Source organism: Engraulis encrasicolus, chromosome 17, assembly GCF_034702125.1.
Source record: "Engraulis encrasicolus isolate BLACKSEA-1 chromosome 17, IST_EnEncr_1.0, whole genome shotgun sequence".
Lineage (NCBI taxonomy): Eukaryota > Metazoa > Chordata > Actinopteri > Clupeiformes > Engraulidae > Engraulis > Engraulis encrasicolus.
The window spans coordinates 42,650,689-42,676,842 of NC_085873.1; the positions used below are offsets into that span (position 1 = coordinate 42,650,689).

General features: G+C 43.7%; 1 protein-coding gene across 1 annotated transcript; it reads left to right on the top strand.

Moving 5' to 3' along the window:
• The first annotated feature begins 731 nt into the window (after positions 1–731).
• Positions 732–26,154, top strand: LOC134466880 (dynein axonemal intermediate chain 2-like). Its single transcript, XM_063220782.1, has 13 exons — positions 732–811; positions 1,040–1,232; positions 1,919–2,080; positions 2,976–3,097; positions 3,882–4,024; positions 4,549–4,662; positions 6,691–6,830; positions 9,461–9,583; positions 10,684–10,907; positions 13,945–14,080; positions 16,019–16,165; positions 22,988–23,209; positions 25,893–26,154. The coding sequence occupies exons 2-13, from the start codon at positions 1,050–1,052 to the stop codon at positions 25,926–25,928; spliced, it is 1,752 nt and encodes a 583-aa protein (XP_063076852.1). The 5' UTR covers positions 732–811; positions 1,040–1,049; the 3' UTR covers positions 25,929–26,154.

Sequence of the window (26,154 nt, forward strand, 5' to 3'; positions counted from 1 at the left end):
TGAGACAACAGTTGCCGTTCAAGGGTAAAGTATGTATATAGCATGTAAAATAACAAATTGTGTGTATGTGTGTGTGTGTGTTTTACATTCTGTTCTGCTGAGCTACAGGCCCGTTTTACAAATTCAACACAGACAGCAACTTTTGTTGCTCTAAAGAGTAAGGGGAATTTGGTAAAGGCATTTCATAATATGTAATTTTATTGGTGAAATTCCTGAATTGTCCATAATGGAACACTGTTGAAATACTTCTTTCTTTCTTTTAAAAACGTTTTTGTTTGCTTGTTTTCTTTGAGTTGGTTTGATGGGTTAAGGATGGAGCCTTAATCTTGACTATGTTTCCCTGTAAGAAGAATATCACTTTTTTCTCATTGAAGTTTTCTACTGATTTATTTCAACATTTTCTCCCCCTTTATTTTGATGGTGCATGACTCAACACTGCCCTCCACAGTAAAGTGGTGCGTACAGTCTGATGTGACGTTATATCTTGAAAGAACAACGGTGTTGACAATAAACGTACATTCAAACAAGACGTGCGTATTGATGTGATATTTTGTAAATTAGACGGAAATAGTTCTAAGACTGTGAGGTGGCTTTTAAGTTTTAATGTTTTAAAGTTTTACCATCATCTCACAGTTTGCATGAGCCTCTGCAGCAGCAGCATTGACAAGACAACAGGAAGTCAGCTGTGATGTTGCTAGGATACCGTAAACTTCGACTGATTTTCAGTTCATCGTGGAATAGGAAATCTCTGAACCACGATAGTAATTTACCAGCACATCGTCCGAATTTGGCAGTAACCCCTAAGGGGAAGGTAAGAGTAATATGTCTGATGTAAATTCAAAAGAGGAAGCATTGCTTGTGTTGAACATTCAAAGAATTGAGGTAACTTAAGGCTATAAGCAATGTGTAGGCTACAGCTAACTGGGTCGACTTCTAGACAGTGGGAGCAACCTTGTCAACGACTGGTCGTTATTATTGTTTGTAAACATTTTCTGGACACTCGTCAATGTACACGTACACTGCACTTTGCCCCCCACAGCATTCACACAATGGAGATTGTGTATGTGTACACAAAGAAACGCAGCGAGTTTGGTCGACAATGTAATTTCTCGGACCGCCCAGCTGAGCTGCATGTGGACATCCTTCCAGACCCATCGCTGGCTGAAAACTTTATAGAGAGAGACCCATGTGATGTGCCAACACAATGCACCCAAGAAATGTCAGAGCACGAGGTTTGTCTTGCGTACCACTTCTGCCCTTTTGTTGTAGGACTACCATGAGTAGGCCTACCCCTCACTCATGCTGTCTCTTCCCCTCTATCCCACTATGCACTTACCTAGACCATTTCTCAATGTCAGGTGTATGAGCCTTGGAAGTGTGTCAGCCTAATTACTCACGCCCAGTGATTGGATACTCTGCAGAGTTCCCCAAAGAGTATCCAATCACTGGGCGTGTGATAACGAAGGCTGATACACTTGGAAGGGTGCACACTAGACTTTTAGGAATGGCCATTCAATATGATGTGGCCTCAAGCTCACTCAGTGAAGTGGTCTTCAGTGGATAATGAGTTATAGGGTACATTCCAATTAGCAGACTCCCACCCTCCCTTGCTCAGTTGCCTCCTTGTGGCCTTGTGATGACATCACTGTCAACAATTGTATTTCAATATCTTGCAAAAGCTCAATTCTATATTACAATTTCTAATGTATTGTTCTCATTTGCAAACTGGATGGTGAATGAAAGCTAGTCCCCCAAAAGTTGCGGTTAGGCTGACAGCGGGGAAACTTTATTGTTTTCTCCACGGAGGAGGGGTGTCAGCGAAACGCGAGGCCACAAGCACAGACCGAGGATGGGAGTCCGCATATTGGAGTGCACCCATAGACTGAGAGATTTGATATAAAAACATGGCCATCACCAGGTGAACACAGAGAGGTTTTCGTCTGAGTCACGGGGCATAAACCATGTGGAGGGTGGCTGGCCAAAGGATGTCAACCCCCAGGAGATGGAGCAGACCATTCGCTTCCGCAAGAAAGTGGAGAAGGATGAACACTACATCAATACCATCATGCACCTTGGGAGTGTGAGTGCCAACACACCCCCACCCGCCCACACACACACTGAAGCAGACAAGTTATGAGTAGCTCCCGATCTATTCATCATAGCATGTATCATCAATTATATAATGTTGGTAAATAACTGACTGCATGGTCCTGCGGGACTAATCTCCCACAAATACGGTTTCTCTTTATATTAGATTACATTCAATTTTGTCATATTATCTTATAGTGGTGTCAACAATGATCGATTCGGCGATGCAATCCAATGCGGGGCATGGACGATCCAGAATCGATCCGGCAAGTTCCAGAATCGATCCGGCATTTTTTTAAGTTTCAATTACTTCCATGGATATTTCAGGAGCAAATGAATGTTAAATTAAATAAAAGTACTTTTATGCAAGACTGATACAGACTGATACAGAAAACAACCAATAATTTGTTGCTCAGTATCTGACTACTTGCATTGCCTCATCATGACTGATTAAACATTCACTTTGCTTTCAGTAGAAATGTAATGCATGGCAATGCATTGTAGAATTGAATCGGATCGAATTGGATTGCATAGAATCGAATCGAATCGAATCGCTACCTCACGAAACGTGATCGAATCGGATCGTGAGGGCAGTGCCAATCCACACCACTATTATCTTAAGTTATACAAATACAGATTAACGAAAAGCACAAGTCATGTCCACAATTTCCCTGTGGAAATGATCTGACTTCTTATTTAGCCTTTTTCAGCAGGCCTGGTAATGCAGGTTCAGTTCAGAGCAAGAAAACAAACACCATCATAGCATGACAGAGAGATGAACAAAATCAGGATACCTTTTTCTTGAGGAGAAGGGGGAAAAAGTAATCGCCACTCCCCTCTCCCCTCCGTCCGTGACAGACCTGTGTTCCTCCCCCTCCCCACCACAGCTCATGGAGCACTGCATCAAGCAAAACAACGCCATCGACATCTACGAGGAGTACTTTGACGGGGAGGAGGTGGTGGAGGAGGCCGAGGAGCAGCCCTCCGCCAAAACCATCAACGTCTTCAGGTGTGCACATGTGTATGGTCTAACACCTGTCAAGAGGCTATATCTGGGGGATATTATGAACAGTACTGTGTGTGTGTGTGTGTGTGTTTGTGTGTGTGTGTGTGTGTGTGTGTGTGTGTGTGTGTGTGTGTGTGTGTGTGTGTGTGTGTGTGTGTGCGTGCGTGCGTGCGTGCGTGCGTGTGCGTGCACAAACAGTTCAAAGCACAACAGTGCACAGAAATATAACACAGTGTCACAGCGCCTGACAAGGCCCCTGTTTATAGATTTGCTTTTACCAGAATGGCAATGACCAAGTAGCAGTAATGCATTACTAAAAACTGTGCAATGTCATTACAGTGTAGTACTATGGTAGTAAAGGTTTTTCAACAAACAGTAAATTGCTCCCCTGGTGGAACAGTACACATTATGAGGCTACACAGATCTCAGGTGATCAACTTGTGTTCACTGCTGTCTCCTACAGGGGCAATGTGAGGGGCTCTTGTCCGATGTCATCCTGTCCTTTTGTCCTGGGGGTGGGCTGTGTTTGTTTGTTGTGTCTTTTGTTTTCCTTGTAACTGTATCAGATGCAGGGGCGGAGTTATAGAAAGGGCCAGCATGGCATTTGCCCCCGGGCACAGGGCACTCTTGTATTGGTGATGGGGGGCCCTATTGTGACCTTGGCAGGCCCTATGGGGGCCCTATGACTGTTTTGCCCTGGGGCCCTGTGTGCATTTGTTCCGCCACTGACTGTCAGTGGTACAGAATAATGTTCTGCAAAGACAATACATTATCTATGTATCTATAGGGACCCGAACCCAGTGAAGCGCACGGCCACCAGTCTGTCGTGGCATCCGGACGGCAGTCACAAGCTGGCCGTGGCCTACTCCTCCCTGGAGTTCCAGAGGACCACGCAGGACATGAGCTACGACTCCTACATATGGGACATCAGTATGTTCTCTCCAATACTATACACTCTGTCTGTCTGCCTATCTATCTGTCTGCCTGTCTGTCTGTCTGTCTGTCTGTCTGTTCATTCTTTCTTGGGGTTCCAAAGGACTATGCAGAACATGAGCTATGACTCCTACATCCTAAATGATATCAGTGTGCTCTCCACTGCTGAATATTTGCAGTTTTCGTTTCTTTCTTGACTTGTTCTTCAGTGCTGTATGTTCGGTGTGTCCCTGTCTTTCTGAAAAAAAGAGGTAGGCTACTGAAGGGGGGTCACGGACAAAAGGGACTTGTATTCACTTGTATAGTTAATAGATGTAATTGCTGTCTGGTGGATTTCTAGCAATATTAGCGGACAAACTATTAATGGAAAATCTAGCAATTATTAATGATCAAAAAATTGCCTCAGGCAATTTCTTTTTCAATTAATATTGGAAAATATTCCAAAATCCAAGAGGAAGTCCCCGCTAAAAAAGTTTGGGAGCCACTGCTGTAGTACTATATAAGTGGTTTGTTTCCTGCAGAAAACCCCAATAAGCCAGAGATGACCCTGAAGCCAGTGTCACCGCTCGTCTGTCTGGAGTACAACCCCAAAGACTCCCACATCCTGATCGGAGGAAGCTACAACGGCCAGCTTGGTGAGGCTTGACTTTAGTTCTGGGGTTTTTTTTTTTTTTTTAGATTTTTAATAGTCTTTTACGACTTAATTTGTCAGGCCCTGAAGAATGCTCAACTGCCGCTACGCGTGGACAATTTTAAAAGTCCTTGATGGACATGTCATAATAATAAAGACATTTTTAACTATACTTTTTGGAGTGCCTTGGTGAAGAAAAGTTTTTTCTCTTTTCAAGCAACTTATTTGTCAGGACAGTTTGAGAGGTGGACAGGAAGCAAATGGGGAGAGAGATGGGGACGGGTCGGCAAATGACCCGGGCCAGGAATCGATCCCACGTCGGCCGCATGACAGCCGCGTGCCCTACCGGTTGGCTACGGCAGGGCCGACTTTAGTTCTGTTTTGTAGAATTCTTCTTGCGCACCTCCTTTGGCCAGCTGCATAGGAGTGGAACCCCTGGGTCACCAGTGTTAAAGACAGGAAAGCTCCCGAACACTGTTCACATTTGCAGAGTTTACTTGCAACATTTCGGTCTACTGACCTTCTTCCAGCAATTTAACGGTTCAATGGTTGAATTGCTTGAAGAAGGTCAGTAGACTGAAACGTTGCATGTAAACTCTGCAAATGTGAACAGTGTGCGGGAGATGTCTTGTCTTTGAGTCTTGACTTTAATATGGAAAGCAGAACGCACCGTCCGATCTGTCACTGTCAACCCGTTGACTGTCAGGATTTGGCCTAATGAAAATTTCCCATTTTTTGTTGTAAAATATGGGAATTTTCCAGATTTTTTTGTTGTTGTTGTTGCTCAGGTATGCTTTAAACATCATCTCTGAAATGACACAGTGGGCAAATAGCTTTATTTTTCGTCCCATTCCAATTTTTATACACATGGATCAGCTTTGACCGCAGACTCCACCTGATTCCACTCTCCAGTCTCTTTCAGCAGTCTGGAGAAGACCTTATGCAACGGCACTCTCAAATGCCTTCATGACCAGGGGCACTGCATTATCCTGTATTTCACTGTAACACGTCACTATGGAGCCATTAGATTTGCATCATTTGCCCTGAAGGTGACCTTAAGGTTATTCTTTTGAATTCAATGGAAATGGAGTAATAGAATAAAATGGTATTTCCCTCTCTCACAGTCTTTCAAAGTGTATAAGCTAAAGTGCTTAGTGGGTTGGGCTTTTTCCCGCCTCAATACATTTGCTCATGAAAGGCCATTAGGCCATTATCTGGAAGCTTTTCAGGACTGAGGTTAGGGCCACTGGACACAGAGTTTTGATTACTATGAGGTCATATCCATATTCGTGTGGGTATGTGTGTGGATTCGGATGTGTGTGTGTGTGTGTGCGTGTGCATGTGCAACCACGACTCTGTGCTTTCAAATGCACATGATATTTTTGTGGCTGTCCATTGCATATATGTGTCTACATGATATGAGTGAATTTCCAAATGTACATGTATTGTATGTGCACCCAAGCCTATACCAATGTGTGTGGATGTGTGTCTGCATCTGTGTGCATGCATATCTGTACTCGTCTGCCATGTGTAGGTCCCTCAATGCATTGTGTGTGCTCCTACTTGTATGTCTAATTTTGCCTAACTCATCTTATATACTTTCATCTGTACTTAATGTATAATAATACATGGGCAGTCATGGGTAAGCGGTTCAACTTGTTGCCCAAAGGTTGCCGGTTTGACTCCCGACCCGCCAGGTTGGTGGGGGGGAGTAATAAACCAGTGCTCTCCCCCCATCCTCCTCCATGACTGAGGTACCCTAAGCATGGTACCGTCCCGCCGCACTGCTCCCTTGGGGCGCCATTGAGGGCTGCCCCCTTGCACGGGTGTGGCATAAATGCAATTCCGTTGTGTGCAGTGTGCACTTGTGTGCTGTGGTGGGCTGTATCACAATGACAATGGGAGTTGGAGTTTCCCAATGGGCCTTTCACTTTCACATAACTAATGGCTCAGGTTACTGTTCCATGCTTTTATTATATCAATAATAGTCAAATAAAACCAATCAACCATGTCGTGTCCGTCTCTGCTCCAGCGTACTGGGACACGCGCAAAGGTGGCCAGCCGGTGGAGATGTCCACCATCGAGCACAGTCACCGCGACCCCGTCTACAAGGTCATCTGGCTCCAGTCCAAGACCGGCACCGATGCCTTCTCGGCCTCCACAGACGGACAGGTCAGCAGGTGCACATGACATTCCATTACATTTGGCAGACGCTTTTTTTTTTTTTTTTTTTTTTAAACCAAAGCGACTAATCGAGGACATAATCATAGCCAGCATCACTAACAGATACAAAGTGCATAGGAAATATACAGAACAAGTTCAGGTGGAAAGTAGGGTTCCACGTGTACAGTACATAACATTATACTTAGCTGATGCTTTTTTCTACACAGTCTCACCCCAAGTAGTCAATATCTGAGTACCTTTGACCAGACTGCAATTTTTGACGTCTTGGGTATTCCTTCCACGTCACATTTTGACTATGTCCTCAAAGGCGCCCCCTTGTGGCAGCATAACGTCATTGAGGTTAGGTTTAGGAATAGGTTTAGGGTTAGGCCACATAGTCAAAATGTGACGTGGAAGGAATACCCAAGACGCGACTGACAGTTACAGTATTTAGGTACAGGGTATTGGTTACAGTACCTAGAGTGATGTCTACAGAACCTTGTCATTACGTTACATTACGTTACACATAGCCTGGTAAACCAGCACCGAAATTTTTCATCTGTGAGTGTGGGTCTGGCGTCGGATCTGAGAACGTTTTGAACACTGTGCCCTGAGTCTGGCAAAACCAATTACAACGCAGAGATTTGTTTTGAATCAAAGCGGGTGGGGTTTTGAGGGAGTGACGACGAAGGTTGCAACACTGTTGGTAAAGCACATCAACGGCAAAGATCGCAGATTGGTCAGAACGCCGGCTCGGTTTGAAAAAACAACAGGTTGTTCTCATCAGCAATTGTCCGAGGTATCGTTCAGCCAGACTAAATTACTCTGGTATCACATTTAGGCTGGTTTATCAGGCTACGTTACACACACACTTAGCTGCTGATTTAATCCAAAGCTATTTACAGTTATTTAGGCACAGGGTATTGATTACAGTCCCTGGAACATTAGCATTACATTGTTCAATTCAATTTGATACATGTATTTGATGTGGACATAGCAAAATTATATGGGGCATACTGTACCAGATGCATTTGTTTGAGTGTAAGTGTAAGTAAATATTAACTTGTGCTTTTATCCAAAGTAACTTACATTTATTTAGGTACAGGGTATTGGTTACACTCCCAGGAGAAATGTGGGATTAGGTGCAAGGACACTTCAACCTTACCTTCAATTGAAGGTATATGCACATGCATACCAATGAGAGACACAAATAGGAAGTCAATGAGACCTATCGACATACTGTGAGGAAGTGGAATACACAGATGGCCAGGTCGGCAAGTGTATGGATCAAAGATGTTTTTTTTTAGGTCAGACATCAGGTGGCGCAATGGCATCTCATGCCTATAAATTAGTTAGTAATTGGTGGTTGACATGCTGCAATGAATATATTTCTCTTAGATTGTCCACTAAAAACAAACAAACAAAACAAAAAGAAATCCATACAATAGTGACACTGACGTGTGCGACTGCTGAAACGTCACTGACCCATATATTACCTATACGACCCATATATTACATGTGATCACATCAGATCATGCACACAACACAGCAACAGCCACCCTCATGCATACCAATGTCAAATCAAAAATAAGATGGTCAATAAGCTAACCTATGGACATAAGTAGTTGAATAGACAGAGCAACAAACAAATCAACATTTCTTAGGAGAGGGCCAGGACAGAACAAGTGTGTTTGTATTGGCAATTCAGTATGCCTTTACAAAAATAAAAGCAAGTGACACTATGTGAAAATATTAAAGGTAACATATTTCCAAATACGTGTAAGCATACAATTAGTACAATTTGGTAAGACATTTGATGAAAAAAACAGATTATGAATGAAATTTTCATTATTAGCAGAAAGAGGTCCATTACTTGTATAATAGAATTAATAATCAACTTACCATAGTCTTGGTGTAGAACTCAATCTGGAATAATGTGGTATGTTGTTGTAAAGTTATGTTTTTCAGGTGAGGTCGGCAAGTGTATTGGTCAAAGACGTTTTTTTGAGGCTCAGACATTAGGTGGCGCATAAATTAATTACAAACAAACAAACAAACAAAACAAAACAAAATCCATTGACACTGACGTGTGCGACTGCTGAAGCTGTCGCTGTTTTGTGTGGGTGATCTGATGTGATCATTTGTAATATATGGGTCGTATAGGTAATATATGGGTCAGCCACCCTCATGCATACCAATGTCAAATCAAAAACAAGATGGTCAATAAGCTAACCTATGGACATACGTACGGTAAGTAGTTGAATAGACAGAGCAACAAACAAATCAACATTTCTTGGGAGAGGGCCAGGACAGGGCGTATGTGTTTGTATTGGCAGTTCAGTATGCCTTTACAAAAATAAAAGCAAGTGACACTATGTTGAAACATTAAAGATGACGTAGTTGCAAATACTTATCGGCATACAATTAAAAGAAGCATTTGGTAAGACATTTGATTTAAAACAGATTACAAATAAACAGATTATGAACAGATAAATCAAATTTTCATTTTTAGCAGAAATAAATCCATAACATTTGATGCATCCCCTTCCTGTCCTCTATGATCTATGCGTGCATGTGTGCGTGCGTCTGTGCATGTGCGCGCATGCGTGTGTGTGTGTGTGTGTTTTCTTGCCCTTCAGGTGTTGTGGTGGGATATCCGTAAGTTCACTGAGCCCACAGAACGTCTGGTCCTGGACCCTAGCAAGAAAGGCAACATTGAAAACGCACTAGGGGCCATCTCACTGGAGTTTGAGACCACCATGGTACAGTAGGACTGTATGAAGCTACATAAACACATCCAGTCTCTCTCTCTCTCTCTCTCTCTCTCTCTCTCTCTCTCTCTCTCTCTCTCTCTCTCTCTCTCTCTCTCTTTCTCTCTCAGTCACACAGACACACACACCCATTCAGCTGCTTAGCCTCATGATTTGGAGACAGGAGCTACGTTTTTAGAACATGTCATTGAAAAACACTTGTAACACAGCATGGAACATTCACCATATTAAAAGATCTATCACTTCACATAATACTGCACATACACTATCACTTGTAAAAAACTTGTGTACGACTGATAGTTGAATGTGAGAAATGCTTCTCCATGAAGAGGACAAGCAAATTAATTTAAAAAAATGGGGTGGTGATGTACACAGTGCGCTAACATGCCATGCCATATACGTATGAACGGTCATCCAGGTACTACAAATCGAATGTCTCATTAACTTACATACAACATCGGCTAGCCTAAATTAACATCGTCCATGCTTCAGCCACGGCTGAATGTTTTCCACTCAAAAAGGGGCACAATGCACACAAAACGCACATGGCACACGTCACACCATTTGTACGTATACAAGCGACCTTGTCCATGGGGACCCAGGTTCGAATCTGGCCTGGGTCATTTAAGTCTATATACGGTACCCCATCTCTCTCCCACTAGTGTCCTGTCACCATCATCACTTTCCTGCTTAAGTAAAGGCTAAAAAGTCCCAAAGCAAATACTGAATGAATGAATGAATGAATGAATGAATGAATGAATGAATGAATGAACGAATGAATGAACAAACGAATGAATAAAAAATAACACTAATCTGCTTGGTCGCTCTCTCTCTCTCCTCTCCTCCATCCAGCCGACCAAGTTCATGGTGGGCACGGAGAAATGACTGAATGGCTGAATGAATAAATGAACGAATGAATACAAAATAACACTCATCTGCTTGGTCACTCTCTCTCTCCTCTCCTCCATCCAGCTAACCAAGTTCATGGTTGGCACAAAGCAATGACTGAATGAATGAATGAATGAATGAATGAATGAATGAATGAATGAATGAATGAATAGCACTAATCTGCTTGGTCGCTCTCTCTCTAGCCAACCAAGTTCATGGTGGGCACGGAGCAAGGGCTGGTGGTGTCGTGCAACCGCAAGGCCAAGACGCCGGCCGAGAAGATCGTGTGCACCTACAGCGGCCACCATGGGCCCATCTACGCCCTGCAGAGGAACCCCTTCTTCCCCAAGAACTTCCTGACTGTGGCCGACTGGACCGCCCGCATCTGGTCCGAGGACATCAAGGAGTCCTCCATCATGTGGACCAAGTAAGATATATATTTTTTGTTCTTTTTGACTTTATTTATGATAGTGAAGATTACATTACATTATATTATACTTAGTTTCAAATCGACTTACAACTATTATTTTTTAGGGTATTGGTTACAGTCCCTGGAGCAATGTGGGGTTAGGTGCCTTGCTCATGGGCACTTCAGCCATAGATGGAGATGTAGGGAGAGGACAGGGGGGATTTCAAACCCCTAGATTGAAAGACCAACTCTCTAACCACTAGGCCATGGCTGCCCCAGATGGTGACGGTAAGCGAGTGGGGACTGGAGAGAGAGACGGGGAAGGGCCGGCAAAGAACCCGGGCCGAGAATCGAACCCGGGTTGGCCATATAGTACAGTGTTTCCCAACTAGGGGTACGTGCGCCACTAGGGGTACGCGAGCACACTGCAGGGGGTACTTGGAAAGACGTTAATATTATAACAAATGTATGGAGCAGTCACATCAGGACAGAGAAAGCGATATAGAACATGAATTAGGGGGTACTCATAACACAACAAAGAGGTTTAAGGGGTACACGAGACAAAAAAGGTTGGGAAACACTGACATAGTAGACGAGTGCCCTACCGTTAGGCCACGGTTGGGTCATGTGTGCACCAAGTTAGGGGTGGCGGGGGCGGGGGCTGTGTCACAATTACTTCGTAATTCATTTTAGGTCTGGGTCCTTGGTGCCCTGGAGCACTTGGGCATTCATGACCTATGTTAGAATGCTCCCAAGTGCGTTCGCTTATTGGCAGGTAACACTGGTTGTCTCAAAACTGACTGGAAACTCTGCCCAGAGAAGCGCAATCAGACCATTCGTGGATTACAAAGTAATTCAAAATGAATGGTCAGGACGTTGACCCCAGTCATAATGCTGATAATGCTATGAATTGCTGTATGTGGGGGAAAATGGGGTCGTAATTGTAAAGGAGTTTGTTGAGTGCGTGTCCCACATCCTTTACAGGTGCTGTGCCAGTGGAAAAGATATCTGGGTGAGGCCGGGTCAGAGTTATAGTGGGGGCACTTTGGTGCAGCGGTGTAGTCTACTTTTTTGAAGTGGGTATACTGTATATTCGAGCATTTTTTGAAGTGGGTATACTGTATATATTTATGCTATTCAAAATAATGGATCAATCAATTTTAAGTGGGTATACTGAAGTCCCTAAAATTTAGAAGTGGGTATACTCCGTATACCTGCGTTCTACGTAGACTACACCACTGCTTTGGTGGTGGGGGCCCTATTGTGACCTTGGTAGGCTGTTTAGAGGGCCCTAACATGGTAGGGGTGGGGAACCGTTTTCATTCGAGGGGGGGCCACTTCAAATTTTCTAAAGTCCTCCAAGGGCTGTACTCTATGGGCACAACCCCAGATTTCCCCTTGCACTTTAGGCCTATATTGAAGGTGGACAACTTTACAACAGACCCCACTTTCACGAGGTCCCCTATAATTGAATTACGTATATTGCAAATGTAATTGTAACATGTCATATGTCATGTGATGTGAAGCTGCATAACATTATAAATTATATCGAAGGCCGGCCGGATAGAACGGTCTCAAGGGCCATAATCGGCTCTCGAGACATTAGGTTCCCCACCGCTGCACTATGGGGTGAGGTATATGAGTGGGCTTAATTCCTAGCTCTCCAATGCATGACATACTTGTCTGAAGCATCCTTGTAGGAGGCGAGCCACACTAGGTGATGTTTGCTCATGCTATGTTGGGGCATCTTAACATGTCCAATGATTACGGAGTCGGTCTTGTGATTGAGTGTCCTCGATATGTAATCCTGTACTCAGGAAAAATGTCATCGGGGGCTAAAATGACCGTTCTCCTTCCGTTACATTGCTGGTTAAAATGTCATTGAGCAAAGCGCTAAGACCCCACATTGATCCATTGTTTTACACTCCACATAATAGCATGTTAAATAATTCAATGCAATGCAATTTGAATCTTACTGAGAGATTCCAAAGCCTTAGCTTTTGAATGGCAAGTGGATTGTACTACTGTAATAAGTACTGTTACATGGCCCTATTCCGACATCCAACTGTAACGACATGCAGAGGGCAGAGACTCTGTGTCGGTACAGTTGGATATTGTAATAGCGGTATATCGAAATAACGGTATGACGGAATAGCGCGCGGTCCCCATAAAGTACCATTGAGCTTTGTCCGTGGCAGCAGCTATTAGTTTTTAGGCAATAGCAGTATCACTTGTTGGATGTTTGACAGGGGCATTTAGCAGTTGCTGCCTAGAAAGCTGAAGATAACACAGAGTGACAGCAGAGGCTTTAAAGCGGTACTTGAGCTTGGCTGTGAAATCAAGTGGAGCTACCGAGTTATTGAGTTGTCACTTGCCTCCAGTCAAGATGTGACAAAGCGCTCTTGCTTCCCAAGAGCACAGTGTCATTGTTACACAGAGTCTGTTCTGTCAAACACATTGTCAAACTGCATTTGTCTCTTGTTTACATTTGACTGGATGTGAACTGCAACAAAAGGGCCTGAGTTGAAGATCATGTTTTTGCTGTACTCAGTCCAAGAGTGGGCTTCTGCTCAGATAATGATCCTAAAATGGAACCGCAAAAGATCTTGTACTGCTTTTTTCCCCCCTTGGCAGCTGAAATGATAAGCCCCACGGCTGATTGGCGGGGTACATTTTGTTTAACAACTACAGACAAAAGCGGACTTTTAAGTCTCAATCTGTTTCCAGAATACAAAATGGCCTACAAACCCCAAGCCATAGTAGGGTTAAACATTGTTTTCCAGCTGACAGCACCATCCATACAACAAATAGCTAGCACTCTCTTTCTCTGTCTCAGTCTCTGTTAATGTGCTGTCTACTGTCTTTGTCTCCTTTTGTCTCTTTCATATCTCTCTCTCTCTCTCTCTCTCTCTCTCTCTCTCTCTCTCTCTCTCTCTCTCTCTCTCCCCTCGTTCCCCTCCCTTCATCACACCCTCTTCTCTATCAATTCCTTTCTCTCTCTCTCTCTCTCTCTCTCTCTCTCTCTCTCTCTCTCTCTCTCCCTCTGCTTCTCCAGGTATCACACAGCTAACCTGCTGGACGGCTGCTGGAGTCCCGTGCGTCCCTCCGTCTTCTACACCGTCAAGATGGACGGCACGTTGGACGTGTGGGACTTCCTGTTCAAGCAAAACGACCCCACTCTCACCCTCAAGGTACTGTACATCAGGGGCTCTCCCACACTTTTGGACCAGGGACTCCTAATTGAGCAGAACATTTTCCCAGGACCCCCTCATGATTGTGCCAATTCTTTTGATGTCGAAATAGATAGCCCCATAATGCATGCTGTTCTACCAGTGGAACGCTGTAATAGTCACTGAAAAGTTAACTAACATAGTTTATATATAATATATAATAATATATATAATTAATAACTCCATCTATCTTAACCTCTGTGGGGACTGGGGAGAAATAGGGATGTACGTGACTTCTGGTGCAGAGACAGAACATAGCTGAGTCATATCACCATAGGCGTTTTGAGACTATTCAACTCTTTGACGACCCTACAAATAACCACAATGAAGTGGGTTTTTTTTTTTAGAAATTCCCCTTTAATTCTCCAGACTTCAAACGTGTGACTAAGATGATCCACTGTGAAATGCAAAATCTGTTGCCAGAGCTGTTTGTTGGAATAGGAATATAACAGTGTCTTGAACAATGAACGCCGTTGATGTCCTCTTAAACCTCTTGTGTGGGTGCATGTGTGTGGGATGTGAGCATCTGTGCCTCTTTGCCAAGGTTTTTATTTGATGGATGCGCCATTGTTGCCATGATTTTATTTGCACCCGCTGTGTGTGTGTGTGTGTGTGTGTGTGTGTGTGTGTGTGTGTGTGTGTGTGTGTGTGTGTGTGTGTGTGTGTGTGTGTGTGTGTGTGTGTGTGTGTGTGTGTGTGTGTGTGTCTGTGTCTGTGTCTCTGTCTCTGTCTCTGTGTGTGCATGTGTGTCTCTGTGTCTGTGTGTCTGTTTGTTTTTGATGTCTGTGTATCTATACTTTTGTATGTTTGTTTTTGTGTACCTATACAAACATGTGTGTGGGTGTGTCTCTTTGTTTATTTACGCGTGTGTGTGTGTGTGTGTGTGTGTGTGTGTGTGCATATGTACGTGTGTTTGTGTGCGCACAAACACTTGTGTGTGTGTATGTAGGGCAGTCATGGGTAAGCGGTTAGGGCTTCATACTTGTAGCCCAAAGGTTGCTGGTTCAACTCCCGACACACTAGGTTGGTGGGTGAAGTAATTCAACTTTGCCCTCCCCCATCCTCCTCTATGACTGCTGAGCTTGGTACCGTCCCGCCACACTCCCTTGGGGCGCCATTGGGGGCTGCCCTCTTGCATGGTGTTAGGCATAAATGCAATGATGTTGTGTGCCATATGCACTTGTGTGCTGTGGAGTGCTGTGACACAATGACAATGGTTCGGCAGCCAGAGGTTTGCAGGTTTGAGCCCCGCTCTGCCTGACCCCATCGATGTGTCCTTGAGCAAGATACTTGAGCCCAAATTGCTCCTGGTGGCAGGGTGGTACCCTGCGGGGATCCACTACCACCGGTGTGTGAAAGAATGAGAGTGTGTGTATGGGTGAATGGGTGAGGCATACAATGTAAAGCGATTTGAGTGCTCGAAGGAGTGGAAAGGCACTATATAGTAAATGCAGTCCATTTATGTGTCTTTTCCTCCATCATCAGATTCTCACTTTTTTCATGTGTCGGTAACACTTTATAATAATGTTCCTTAGTAAAGACTCAGTAAATAATTAACTAATGATGAATAAAACATTAACAAATGTTTTTATTATTAACTAAGCTTTATTAATGCTTTATAAAATATCTACAAATGATATCTGCAAGATTTTACACACCTTATAACAGAGAATTTTATTCATTTACAAGCAACTTGTAAATGTTTGATAAATATAAAATATTAACATAGCATTTCCTAGTCATTTACAAGCATTTGTTTACATTTCCTAGTCATTTACAAACGTTTGTTAATGTTTTGTTCATCAATAGTTAATTATTTATTAAGTCTTTATAATGCTTTTTTGCATCCATTATTCTAAAGTGTTACCCATGTGTCTTTTTCCTCCATCGTGCATCCAGATATGCGACGAGGCCCTGTACAGCATGCGCGTGCAGGATAACGGCCGCTTCATCGGCTGCGGCTCCCAGCTGGGCACGGCCACGCTGCTGGAGATCTCCTCCGGCCTCTGCACCCTCCAGAGGAACGAGAAGGCCCTGGCCACCGCGGTGAGAATATATATAAACTTTATTACAGGCTCAGGGCCCAATAGGCAGACACACAACATATACATAGAAATAGAATGTGCAGGAAAAAGAAGAAATAATAATAATTAAAAAAAAAAAAACAGCAATGATGCCAAAGCATATACAAACTATGTCATGACAGTCTTAAAAGGCAGCTATACCAATGTTTCCACATATATGATTGGTAACGGACAGAGCTATATCTGGCACTTGTGAGCATCATTATAATGCAGTTTTCAGACTTATCCAAACGGCACATGAACTTAAACATTAGGTTCCTCAGGAGAGCCTGTAAAGTACATAGTCCTGAGTCACAAAATAGTTTACTAGCACTGCAACTCCTGGGCTTTTTCAGCAATATCCTTAGGCAGTCATTATATGCTACTTGGAGTTTACGCATTGTCTCTTTTTTATAGTTGATCCATAATGGAGCTGCATACATAGGGCTACAGTAGGCACGAAACAAGCTTACTTTCACATCATCAGGACAGTAATGAAATTTTCTTACTAACATGTTAGCTTGTGCATACAACATTCGTCTCTGCCTATACATGTCAGCATCATCCTCCAGCTTGTCAGTGATGATGTGCCCAAGATATTTTATACTGCTTGATACACATATTGGTTGCCCTGACAGGTAGAACGTTGAAAGAGGCACTTAATGATCCTCCTTGGTTCTACATATCAACACAACACTCTTTTTGCATTGTACTGTACATGTACATCAAACTCAACCCCATACTCAGAGCACACATTGAGTAGCTGCTGAAATCCAACAGTACTAGGGGACATGATAGCAAGATCGTCTGCATACATCAAATGGTTTAAAACATTGTTCCCTATCAGACATCCTGTCTTACATCTCCCCAGTTGTTTGGAGAGGTTGTCCATGTATAGGTTGAACAGTGCTGGGGATAGAAGCCCCCCTTGTCTTACACCATTGCCTACACTGAAAGGGGAGGACAGGCTGTTTCCCCATTTCACCTGCATGTGTTGTTTAGCATACCAGTAAGCAAGAATACGTATAATACATCCAGGCACACCCCTAAGCATGAGTTTAGTGAAGAGCTTATGGTGATTCACTCTGTCAAATGCCCTAGACGCATCAATGAACCCCAGAAATATTGTAGAACCATGACTTCTGTAGGATTCAACCGTTTCTTTCAAGGCATATATACATAGGTCTGTGCTGTGCATAGGCTTAAAACCAAATTGATTTTCTGTGGTAAAGATAAACTCACTCAACCTATCTAGCAACAGTTTCTCCAACACCTTAGAAAGAATACTGGCTAAGGCAATGGGTCTGTAATTATCTATGCTCCCTATTTTACCTGTCTTGTCCTTAATGACTGGTACTAATGTAACAGTGAGCATAGTGTCGGGTAGCACCCCATGTGTCATTAGACCAGTGAAGCAAATAGACAGCAAAGCTGCAATTCTAGGGCTGGCTAATTTAAGATGCTCAGCAGTGATATTATCATTGCCACTAGATTTATTATCAGCTAGATGTTCTATAGCATACACAACCTCATTGGGTGTAAAATGAATCGCTTCCTCATTTAGATTGCCTACACAATAGGGTTCACTTTTGATGCAATTAAACAAAGCTGCATAGTGCTGCCTCCACAGCTCTGCTATATTGTCAGCGCCAGATACCCCCTCAATGTGGCATGGTAGTACAGCTTTGGCCCTATTTGTAGCCTTTACCTCTTTCCAGAACTCAGTGACATTGTTATCAAGAAGGTTTGTGGCCATAGAATGAGCTCTTAAGCCTTGCTCATGCTTCCCAACAAAGCGCACAGCATACTTATATCTTGCATTGGCACGTTTCTTATGCTCCAAGTCTGGCCCATGCCTAGGCCGACCAGCCACAACCCAGGCCCTATGAGCCCTCTTAGCAGCTTCTTGATGGTCAGCTACATACTTGTTCCAACCAGGTTTGATGTTGTTAGCCCTTTTGGGGTGAGTGTGTAGAGGTTTACTGGCCTCATGTACAGCTGTCACTATGCTGTTATACATTTCACAGAGATCATTACAGTGAGTAACATTATCACAGTTAATATCTGGACATAGAATAGCATTAATTGGCAACTGTACCTCCCTCAAGAGAACATCTGACCTCCCACAATAATACAGAACATCCTCTTTAGATAGTTTAGCCCAATTTACTTTCGGCCCATTGGCGCCATCTTGTGCTGAACTGCTGCAGTCGGGTAGGTTGTCAATATTTATCAACATAGAGACAGGTAAGTGATCAGTGGTGGTGAGCTCATACAAAATGTCTACCTTTTCCAGACTTTCATGTGCATCGGCTGTGCAGATTACATGATCCAGCCAGGACGTTGTGTGTGCCACGCTTCACTGATAAAAGTATAACTATCTGCAGGAAGTAAATTCATACTAGAGAGAACCAGTTTACTATCATAACAGAACTGCTTCAAGTGCTGACCAAAGAGAGATTTCTCATCAGAAATGTCAGCATTCAAATCACCAATCACAAAAACATTTGCACATATACATTCCTTAATATAAGAGTTTAAAAAAGCCAATCTATTCATGTATTCATCTTCATTCTTATAGCTGTCATATGGGGTATACACATTTAAAATTATAAAAACATTCATATCATACACAATTTTAATGGCAATACACCAGTCCACCTCTAATCTGATAACAGTAATCATTGGGTCATATTTCTTGCGCCACAAAATGGCCACACCTCCAGGTATTCTACCGCGCAGCACTCGACTGCTCAGATCTGTTGTGGACTCTCCCACTCCATGAAAGTCACTGTGTACAGAGTTCAGTTTATCCGGGTCCTGTATGGCTAAAAATGTCTCTTGCAAACAGAGAATGTCCGTGGTCTCCAGTAGCTGGTCAACAACAGCACGGTGTGCTCTGTCCCCAGCAGACTGTCCTAGGCGTAAGCCTCGGGAGTTGTAAGACACCACTCTAATCCCCATCACTGTGGCTAACACTGGGCTTCATGCACCTCAGCCCCTGAAGGCACATCCATCATTGCCAATGGCCCCACAGTGGACTTGGGTTTGCGTGCCTCATAGAATCTGCGCACAAAAGTACCCTCTGGCCACAGCTCTGGATTATACATCTCACTCACTTCTTTGCATTCAGCAGTTATTTTAAATGAACTGAACCGACTATGCACAGTCTCTAGCTTCTGACAGGTGACCTTGCGTTCAAGTTTGTTTTCCATGTAACTAGTCAGAGTCTCTGAGTTTAAATCAGGTGAGAATTTTGTTGCAAAGACACTCACCAGTTTAGACTTAATGACTTGAATGTCTCCACCAGTACCAGTCCCAACAATACCACCAGTCTTCTTCCCTTTGATAGTTAATAATAGTATAGGCGTACACTACAAAAGGTGTAGCGTTCATGTACAATGGCGCATGGAGAATGAAATCCTTTCCCTCCATTTCACCCTTTTATGTTGTGCTTTACTAGTTGTAAGTACTGGTGTGTAATGGTGAATACTACTGGTCGCTGCTGGAGATCTCCTCCGCCCTCTGCACCCTCCAGAGGAACGAGAAGGCCCTGGCCACAGCGGTGAGAATAGTATAGACCAGGGATGTCAAACTCAGGCCCGGGGGCCAAATTTGGCCCGCGGAGCCATTTTATTCGGCCCGCGAGATAATTTCAAATGTGTATTACAGTTGGCCCACATACACCATTAATGTATAGTGTAACCCAACTTGAACATGAAATTTGCTGTATCACAGGATGTGCAGACACATTTGAATTGACAAATACGATGGGAAAGAGTGTATGTGAAATGTAACTATGAGTATGAAGTGCATACATGCACAATTTTAGTCCATTTTTAAAAATAAATGTTGAGTTCGGCCCGCGACTTCGTTCCAGATTTTGAATTTGGCCCTCAGTCAATTTGAGTTTGACACCCCTGGTATAGACGTACACTGCAAAAAGTGTAACTGCTATGTGCTGTACAATGGCACTCGGAGAATGCAATCCTCCCCTCCATTTCACCCTGATGTTGTGCTTTACTAGTTGTAAGCCTTTAGTGTGAAGGGCTGAAAACCACTGATGTAGACTACTGTGAGAGGTACCTATGGGAGTAGATAAAAATGGTACTTTGTCAAAGAGGTTATATACAGGGGTTGGACAAAGTGTAATGGAATTTAACACCTGTCATTTTAGAGTGGGAAGATACCTCTTGCGTCCACTAAGGCTGTAACGATATTGCATCGAACCGAGGGATCGCGGTACGCAGACCCACGAACCCCTATCGCGACCCTTCCTCGCAGAATCGCGATGCGCCCTTTCCAAGTTTACCCCTCAGTCTAGAAAACAGCAGGATACAGGCATATTTGCATGCGCTTAAAAAAGACAAGTAGAAAAGGGGCGCGCACATTTGCGAGTAACACTTCCATTCACCCATCTCTCTTATAAAATGTTCTGTCCAACTAGCACGTGCATCTGTTGTTATCCATTGCCTGAGCAAACTGCGAGACGAAAAACTTGGGCAAACGTCGGAAGGTAAAGCACAGAAATGAACAACAGACCAAGAAGGCTTTATCAAACGTGTGAAGACGTTTTTTATTCATGCATGCGCCGTTGTATGTTGAGTGGAGATAGACGTTGAGCGGACAGAGAGAGAGAAAGAGAGCGAGAGAGCGAGATGCTCCGCCTGCCCAAATTCTTACACCAGCCTGAAATCGCCACGCTCTAATAAGGGAGTGTCGTAAGTCGGGCGAACGTTGAGGTCGATGTGGATATCTAAGCAGCATTTCTTCCCCGCATTGACCGCCAGCCTAGCGAAAACATGCTCCATTTCAGCCTCTGCATCCATGCGCGCTCTTGACAAAATGTCAAATCACAAAACCAAACAAAGGACAACGTGCATGTTGCATAGTGAGAACATAACCGAGGTTCATTTCGAGTTTTGTTTGTATAAGCGTGTGCGCGCTGCTGCACGATCAAAAAAGTTACAAAAACATTAATCATCAAAATTAAGTGTTGCATTTCTGTAAGTAACTTAATAGCCTACAACATGTTTCCTGACAAAATATGACCAGTGTTGTTTTCAGTTAATGTTTGGATATTAATTAGATAATGTTTGATAATGTGAGACAGTTGTTATAGGCTACCTATTGGAACCCTGACCCTTCTTTCTCCCTCTCACACACGGTCAGCATCTCAGCATGATGTGATCTAAGCCTATTATTAATAAGCATATTTTCCCTTGGTGAACATCCCTTATTTGTCTGTGTTCTGCTTTGATGTCAACACTTGGGGAACAGGTTGCAGTGATATATCTGCAACATCATTTAGGCCTAGACCTACAAAATTAATGTAGGCAGGTAAATGAAAAAGAAATCATGTATATAGATAATTTTTAAAATGTATTATTTTTTTAATTATTTGTTTTCCTTTAAAAAAATAAATCGTGGGGCGTATCGAACCGTGGGTCATATATCGTGATACAAACCGAATCGTGGGTTGGGTGTATCGTTACAGCCTTAGCGCCCACAGTTAATCCCGTTGGATGTGGTTCATCCTTCTTGGTGGTATGCAGACATTACCTTGGATACTGTGGCTCTTGATACATCACAAAGACTTGCTGTGTCAAAGATGCAACAGTTACTGTGCTGTTACCCTGCTAATTGTATCTTCACACTGGTGCAATGTGCAATTAATGGAGATTGGCCAACAGGCTGGTCCACTTGAGCCATGAAACTTCCCACTCTAAAATGACAGGTGCTTGCATTATTTTGTCCAACCCCTGTACGTCTATCATACTGTATGTACAATGTATGTTAGTTTGTTTATTAGAAGGATTCGCTGGCTGACTGTTAAACCCATCAGAACAGAGCACAAAGCAGATACCAGCAGGTAAAACAGCTTTTGTTTATTCTTGGTCTACTGTAGATAAGACCATGTTATCGTCACTCACGGTACATTTGCAATTGCCACAAAACGGTGCACAAGACAAAGCACAACCAAGCATAAACCAAGAATAAACAAACGCTGATTACGCAGTGCAATTAGTAATGCTGCCTACATGTCGTGGCACTGGACAGATACAAAGGTATCTGGCTTCAGGACGGCTCCATCCATGTTCAGATAGGATCATAAACTGCAAATGAAAGCTCCTCTTATCAGAGTTATCCATGCAAAGGACAGATTGTTCCTGATCAGTCGTAGCCATGATGACCTCTTTTTAGTGTGTCTTTAAATGTCATAGTACTTAAATAACTAATTATTAGGTTATGAAACGTAATTTTCACAAGATGATTACATACCATGGAGATATGTTTTTTCAATTTTCCAACATTATGCTTACAATACTTTTTCAATTTAGTTGTTCTTTAGCTGTGATATCATATTCTTTCTACCTTTTCTTTCCCTCTACTTGTTGCTGTTCCAAGTGGCGATGGTCAATGTTTCTGTGTCCTATTCATTTAGTTTTTTTAATTATTATTATTACAATATATACAGTATATAATGGAAAACAAATGATGTCCATTTGAGTGATCAAAAGGCACTTTTTAGACATTGTGTTGCAGATAAAATTGCTGGGCCTGTATGACTGTTGACAATGTTTCCTCAGAAGTTTGCCTGTTTGTCTCCGACACATCTTGATGGTCTCCCTCATTGTATGATTGTTTTCTCACAAGTGTGTTTGTGTCTGATCTCTCTAATGATCTCCTTCATCCTTGTTTGAGTGTGAGGCCAATTGCAGGGTCTTGCATGATTGATGAGGTTTCCTCAGAAGTTTGTCTTTGTCTTTGAAGTCTCTGGATGTTCCTCTTCATCTTTGCCCAGATGTTTGAGCGCGAGACCAAGAGGGAGAAGATCCTGGAGGCGCGTCACCGCGAGATGCGCCTGAAGGAGCGCAGCCGCTCGGAGCAGAGCAAGGACGACGAGTCCAAGGATGCGGACGGCGAGGAGAGCGTGGAGGACCTGCTGGCCCGCACCGAGAAGGAGTTCTTCGAGACTGTGAGCGCCGAGCAGAAGAAACGGGACAAGGAGCAGGCCTTGGAAAAGGTGGGGGGCTGGGAAAAGCACCCACAACACAACACACTTGGAATGATTTGAAACTGATTTTACCCAATCACTTATCTTAGAATGAGAAATGGTGTGTGGCTGGGAGTAGCACACACATATTTTTGGCCTTTTTGTTTGCTTGGATATTCATACTTTAAGGGCAAACTAGCCAACATTTTAAATTATTATTCACCTTCAAAAGTCTGCCGATGCTTAAATTAGTTATTATATAATAATATAATATAATAATGAAGCAATTGGAGCCAATTTGGATTGGAGCCAATTTTAGTCCCCTAGGGGAAATTCTTTCTCTGCATTTATCCCATTGGACTAGTGAATCACACACACTCGTCCGTAGCAGTGGGCTGCCTGCTGAGCGGCGCCCGGAGTGCTCAAGGGCACTTCAGCCGTGGTTCGTTCGGGCATTGAACCAGGCACCTTTGGGTTGCCAACCCAGTGCTCTAACCACTGAGTCACGACTGCCCCCCTTAGTAGGAGAGCGAACACGTTGCCAAATATAAGTCAAACTCTGCCCACTCAATGTGAAGGAGTGTGCTCAAGTTCGGTCTCCTATAGGGGCGTTGTTGATCCCTCCTCCTCCTTCTCTTTCTGTGGCATTTGGTGGTGGCTTGCATAAAATGTGCGCTATCGCCATCCACAGCGGAAAGGAATCTCCATTTATTCTCAATCGTAAGTCTCCAAAGGTCTCCTAACTGAAGGTCTCCAAAGGGGTGTCCACCCGATATCACTTGGATCCACTTCCCTGGAAGAAAGACACACAAAAACCTGCATAAAAGTTTGGTTGTTGTGTTTGGTGTGTGTGTGGGAACCCCAGAATGACCCCCCTTTCTGTATCAGGACCTGTACAAAACATCTCAATTCCTCTGCTCCAGTCGAAACATCTTGTCAACACAACATATTATGCAACCAGCCACCCCACTGTACATGTGAAGGCCTATCCACCCATCCTTCTCTCTACCCCCCATGATCCTGGTGGCAGTCATGAGTGATTGGTGGTCACCAAGGAGCAACCCATCATTATTATCTCTTTAAACGTTCACTCGGTCGCTCAGTCAGTCGCTGAGGCTAATGCTTGACGAAGGTCATGGTTTCTGTTCTCCCACTCCATCTCCCACATCTGACGCCAGGGCCATTGACAGCGCTTTCCGGGCCCGGGACAAAGTCATCTGAAAGGGCCCCCTACCCAATACATACAGTGTAATGAGAACCCCATTCTGGGCCCAGGACAACGGACCCCTTTGTCCTCCCATTGGCTTCCCTGGCATGCGCCATTCGTTTTTGGCTGCTAGATGTAAAGGGTGGACTGGCTGGCTGTACCTTGCGGTTCGCGGCAATCTGCGATGAGAACGCTTGGTCGTCTTGGTCCACTGGCCAGGCGAGATAAGGGGGGCAGCATGCTGTCTATTTATAGCCCTGCGCCACCGTATCCCTCAATGTTAATGCATTGTGGGTGCAATACACACACACACACACACACACACACACACACACACACACACACACACACACACACACACACACACACACACACAAACACACACACACACACACACACACACACACACACACACACACACACACACACACACACACACACACACACACACACACACACACACACACACATACACACACACACAGGTTCACACACTTGCACACACAAACAAAAATCAATAACCATTAGGCCGCCTGTTGAAGGCCTGAATGGCGTCGGCGTCTACGTCAGGAGATTTATCCGGTGGCCTCCGCAGTGCAACAGCAGGAGCCACAACAGCATGCCGTGCTGTATGTCTCCGGTCCTCTGTCTTCTCAGTAGGGCTGTACTGGCCATCTGGCATAGCGGGCATTTCCTGGCAGGCCCTGCACCCTTTTGGGCCCCTATTTTCAGAAATGTAAAAAATATATACGGTATTTTTTTATTATTATTTTTTTAAATTATTTTTCATTTCTGAAAATAGGGGCCCAAAAGGGTACAGGGCCAACTGGTAAGTCAGTTCTGCGCCGCTAATTATGAGGGGCCCCTTAAAGCCAGAAGTGTCCGGGCCCTATTTCTCCTCCTGTCCTCTGTCTTCTCAGACATCACGTTGAAAGGCCACGAGACCCCTGTTTTTTAACATTGGTCATTGGCCAATGGCTTTCAACCTGACTTGAAAAGTTTATGCAATCCAGTATCACATACAGTACATCATGGCTCCCTAATATGTAGTCATTAGTTATTCTCTTCAACAAAGAAGGAGTGTCCAATAGCAAAGACCACAGGTAGAGCCAGGTGACTGAGAATTATTGGATTGCAGTTCATGAATCCAGTTGGTTTTTTCCCATCTGCGGTTGGAACTCTTTTCAGTGATTGTCATCCATTTGAAAACACAGAAAAAACCCAAAACCCAAGCTATGTCTGGGTCTCTAGCCTTTCAATTGTACGTAATAATCATAATTTTCCACCCAATCATGTAGTTAGCCAAAGGGCTCTTAATAACTAGATGAAAATGATAGGCTGGCAAGGGCGATATATTTCCCTCAGCAGGGTGAGAAATTACGTAGTCTCTTCTTTTGCCCGCTCTGATGTTTTTTCTCCTCTTTTTTCTCTATTTCTCTCTCTCTCTCTCTCTCTCTCTCTCTCTCTCTCTCTCTCTCTCTCGCTCTCTGTGTCCTCTCATTACAGGAGAAAGATGTCTGCGATGAAAAGGACATCATCTGAAGCAGAGGCGGCCAGTGCAGCACTGTGCTATTATCATATTGTTCTGTTGAAGGCTGTGTGATGAGTTGTGAATAAAAAGTGAGAGAGAAAGGGCAAGGGGAGAACACACAGTGGTGCTCACACACAACAGAGGATGCTGTACACTAAAGAATCAGACTAAGCATGATTTTGGTGTGCATCGACTCATTGTTTTTTTCCCATAATTAAAGATGTATATTTTTTGCTA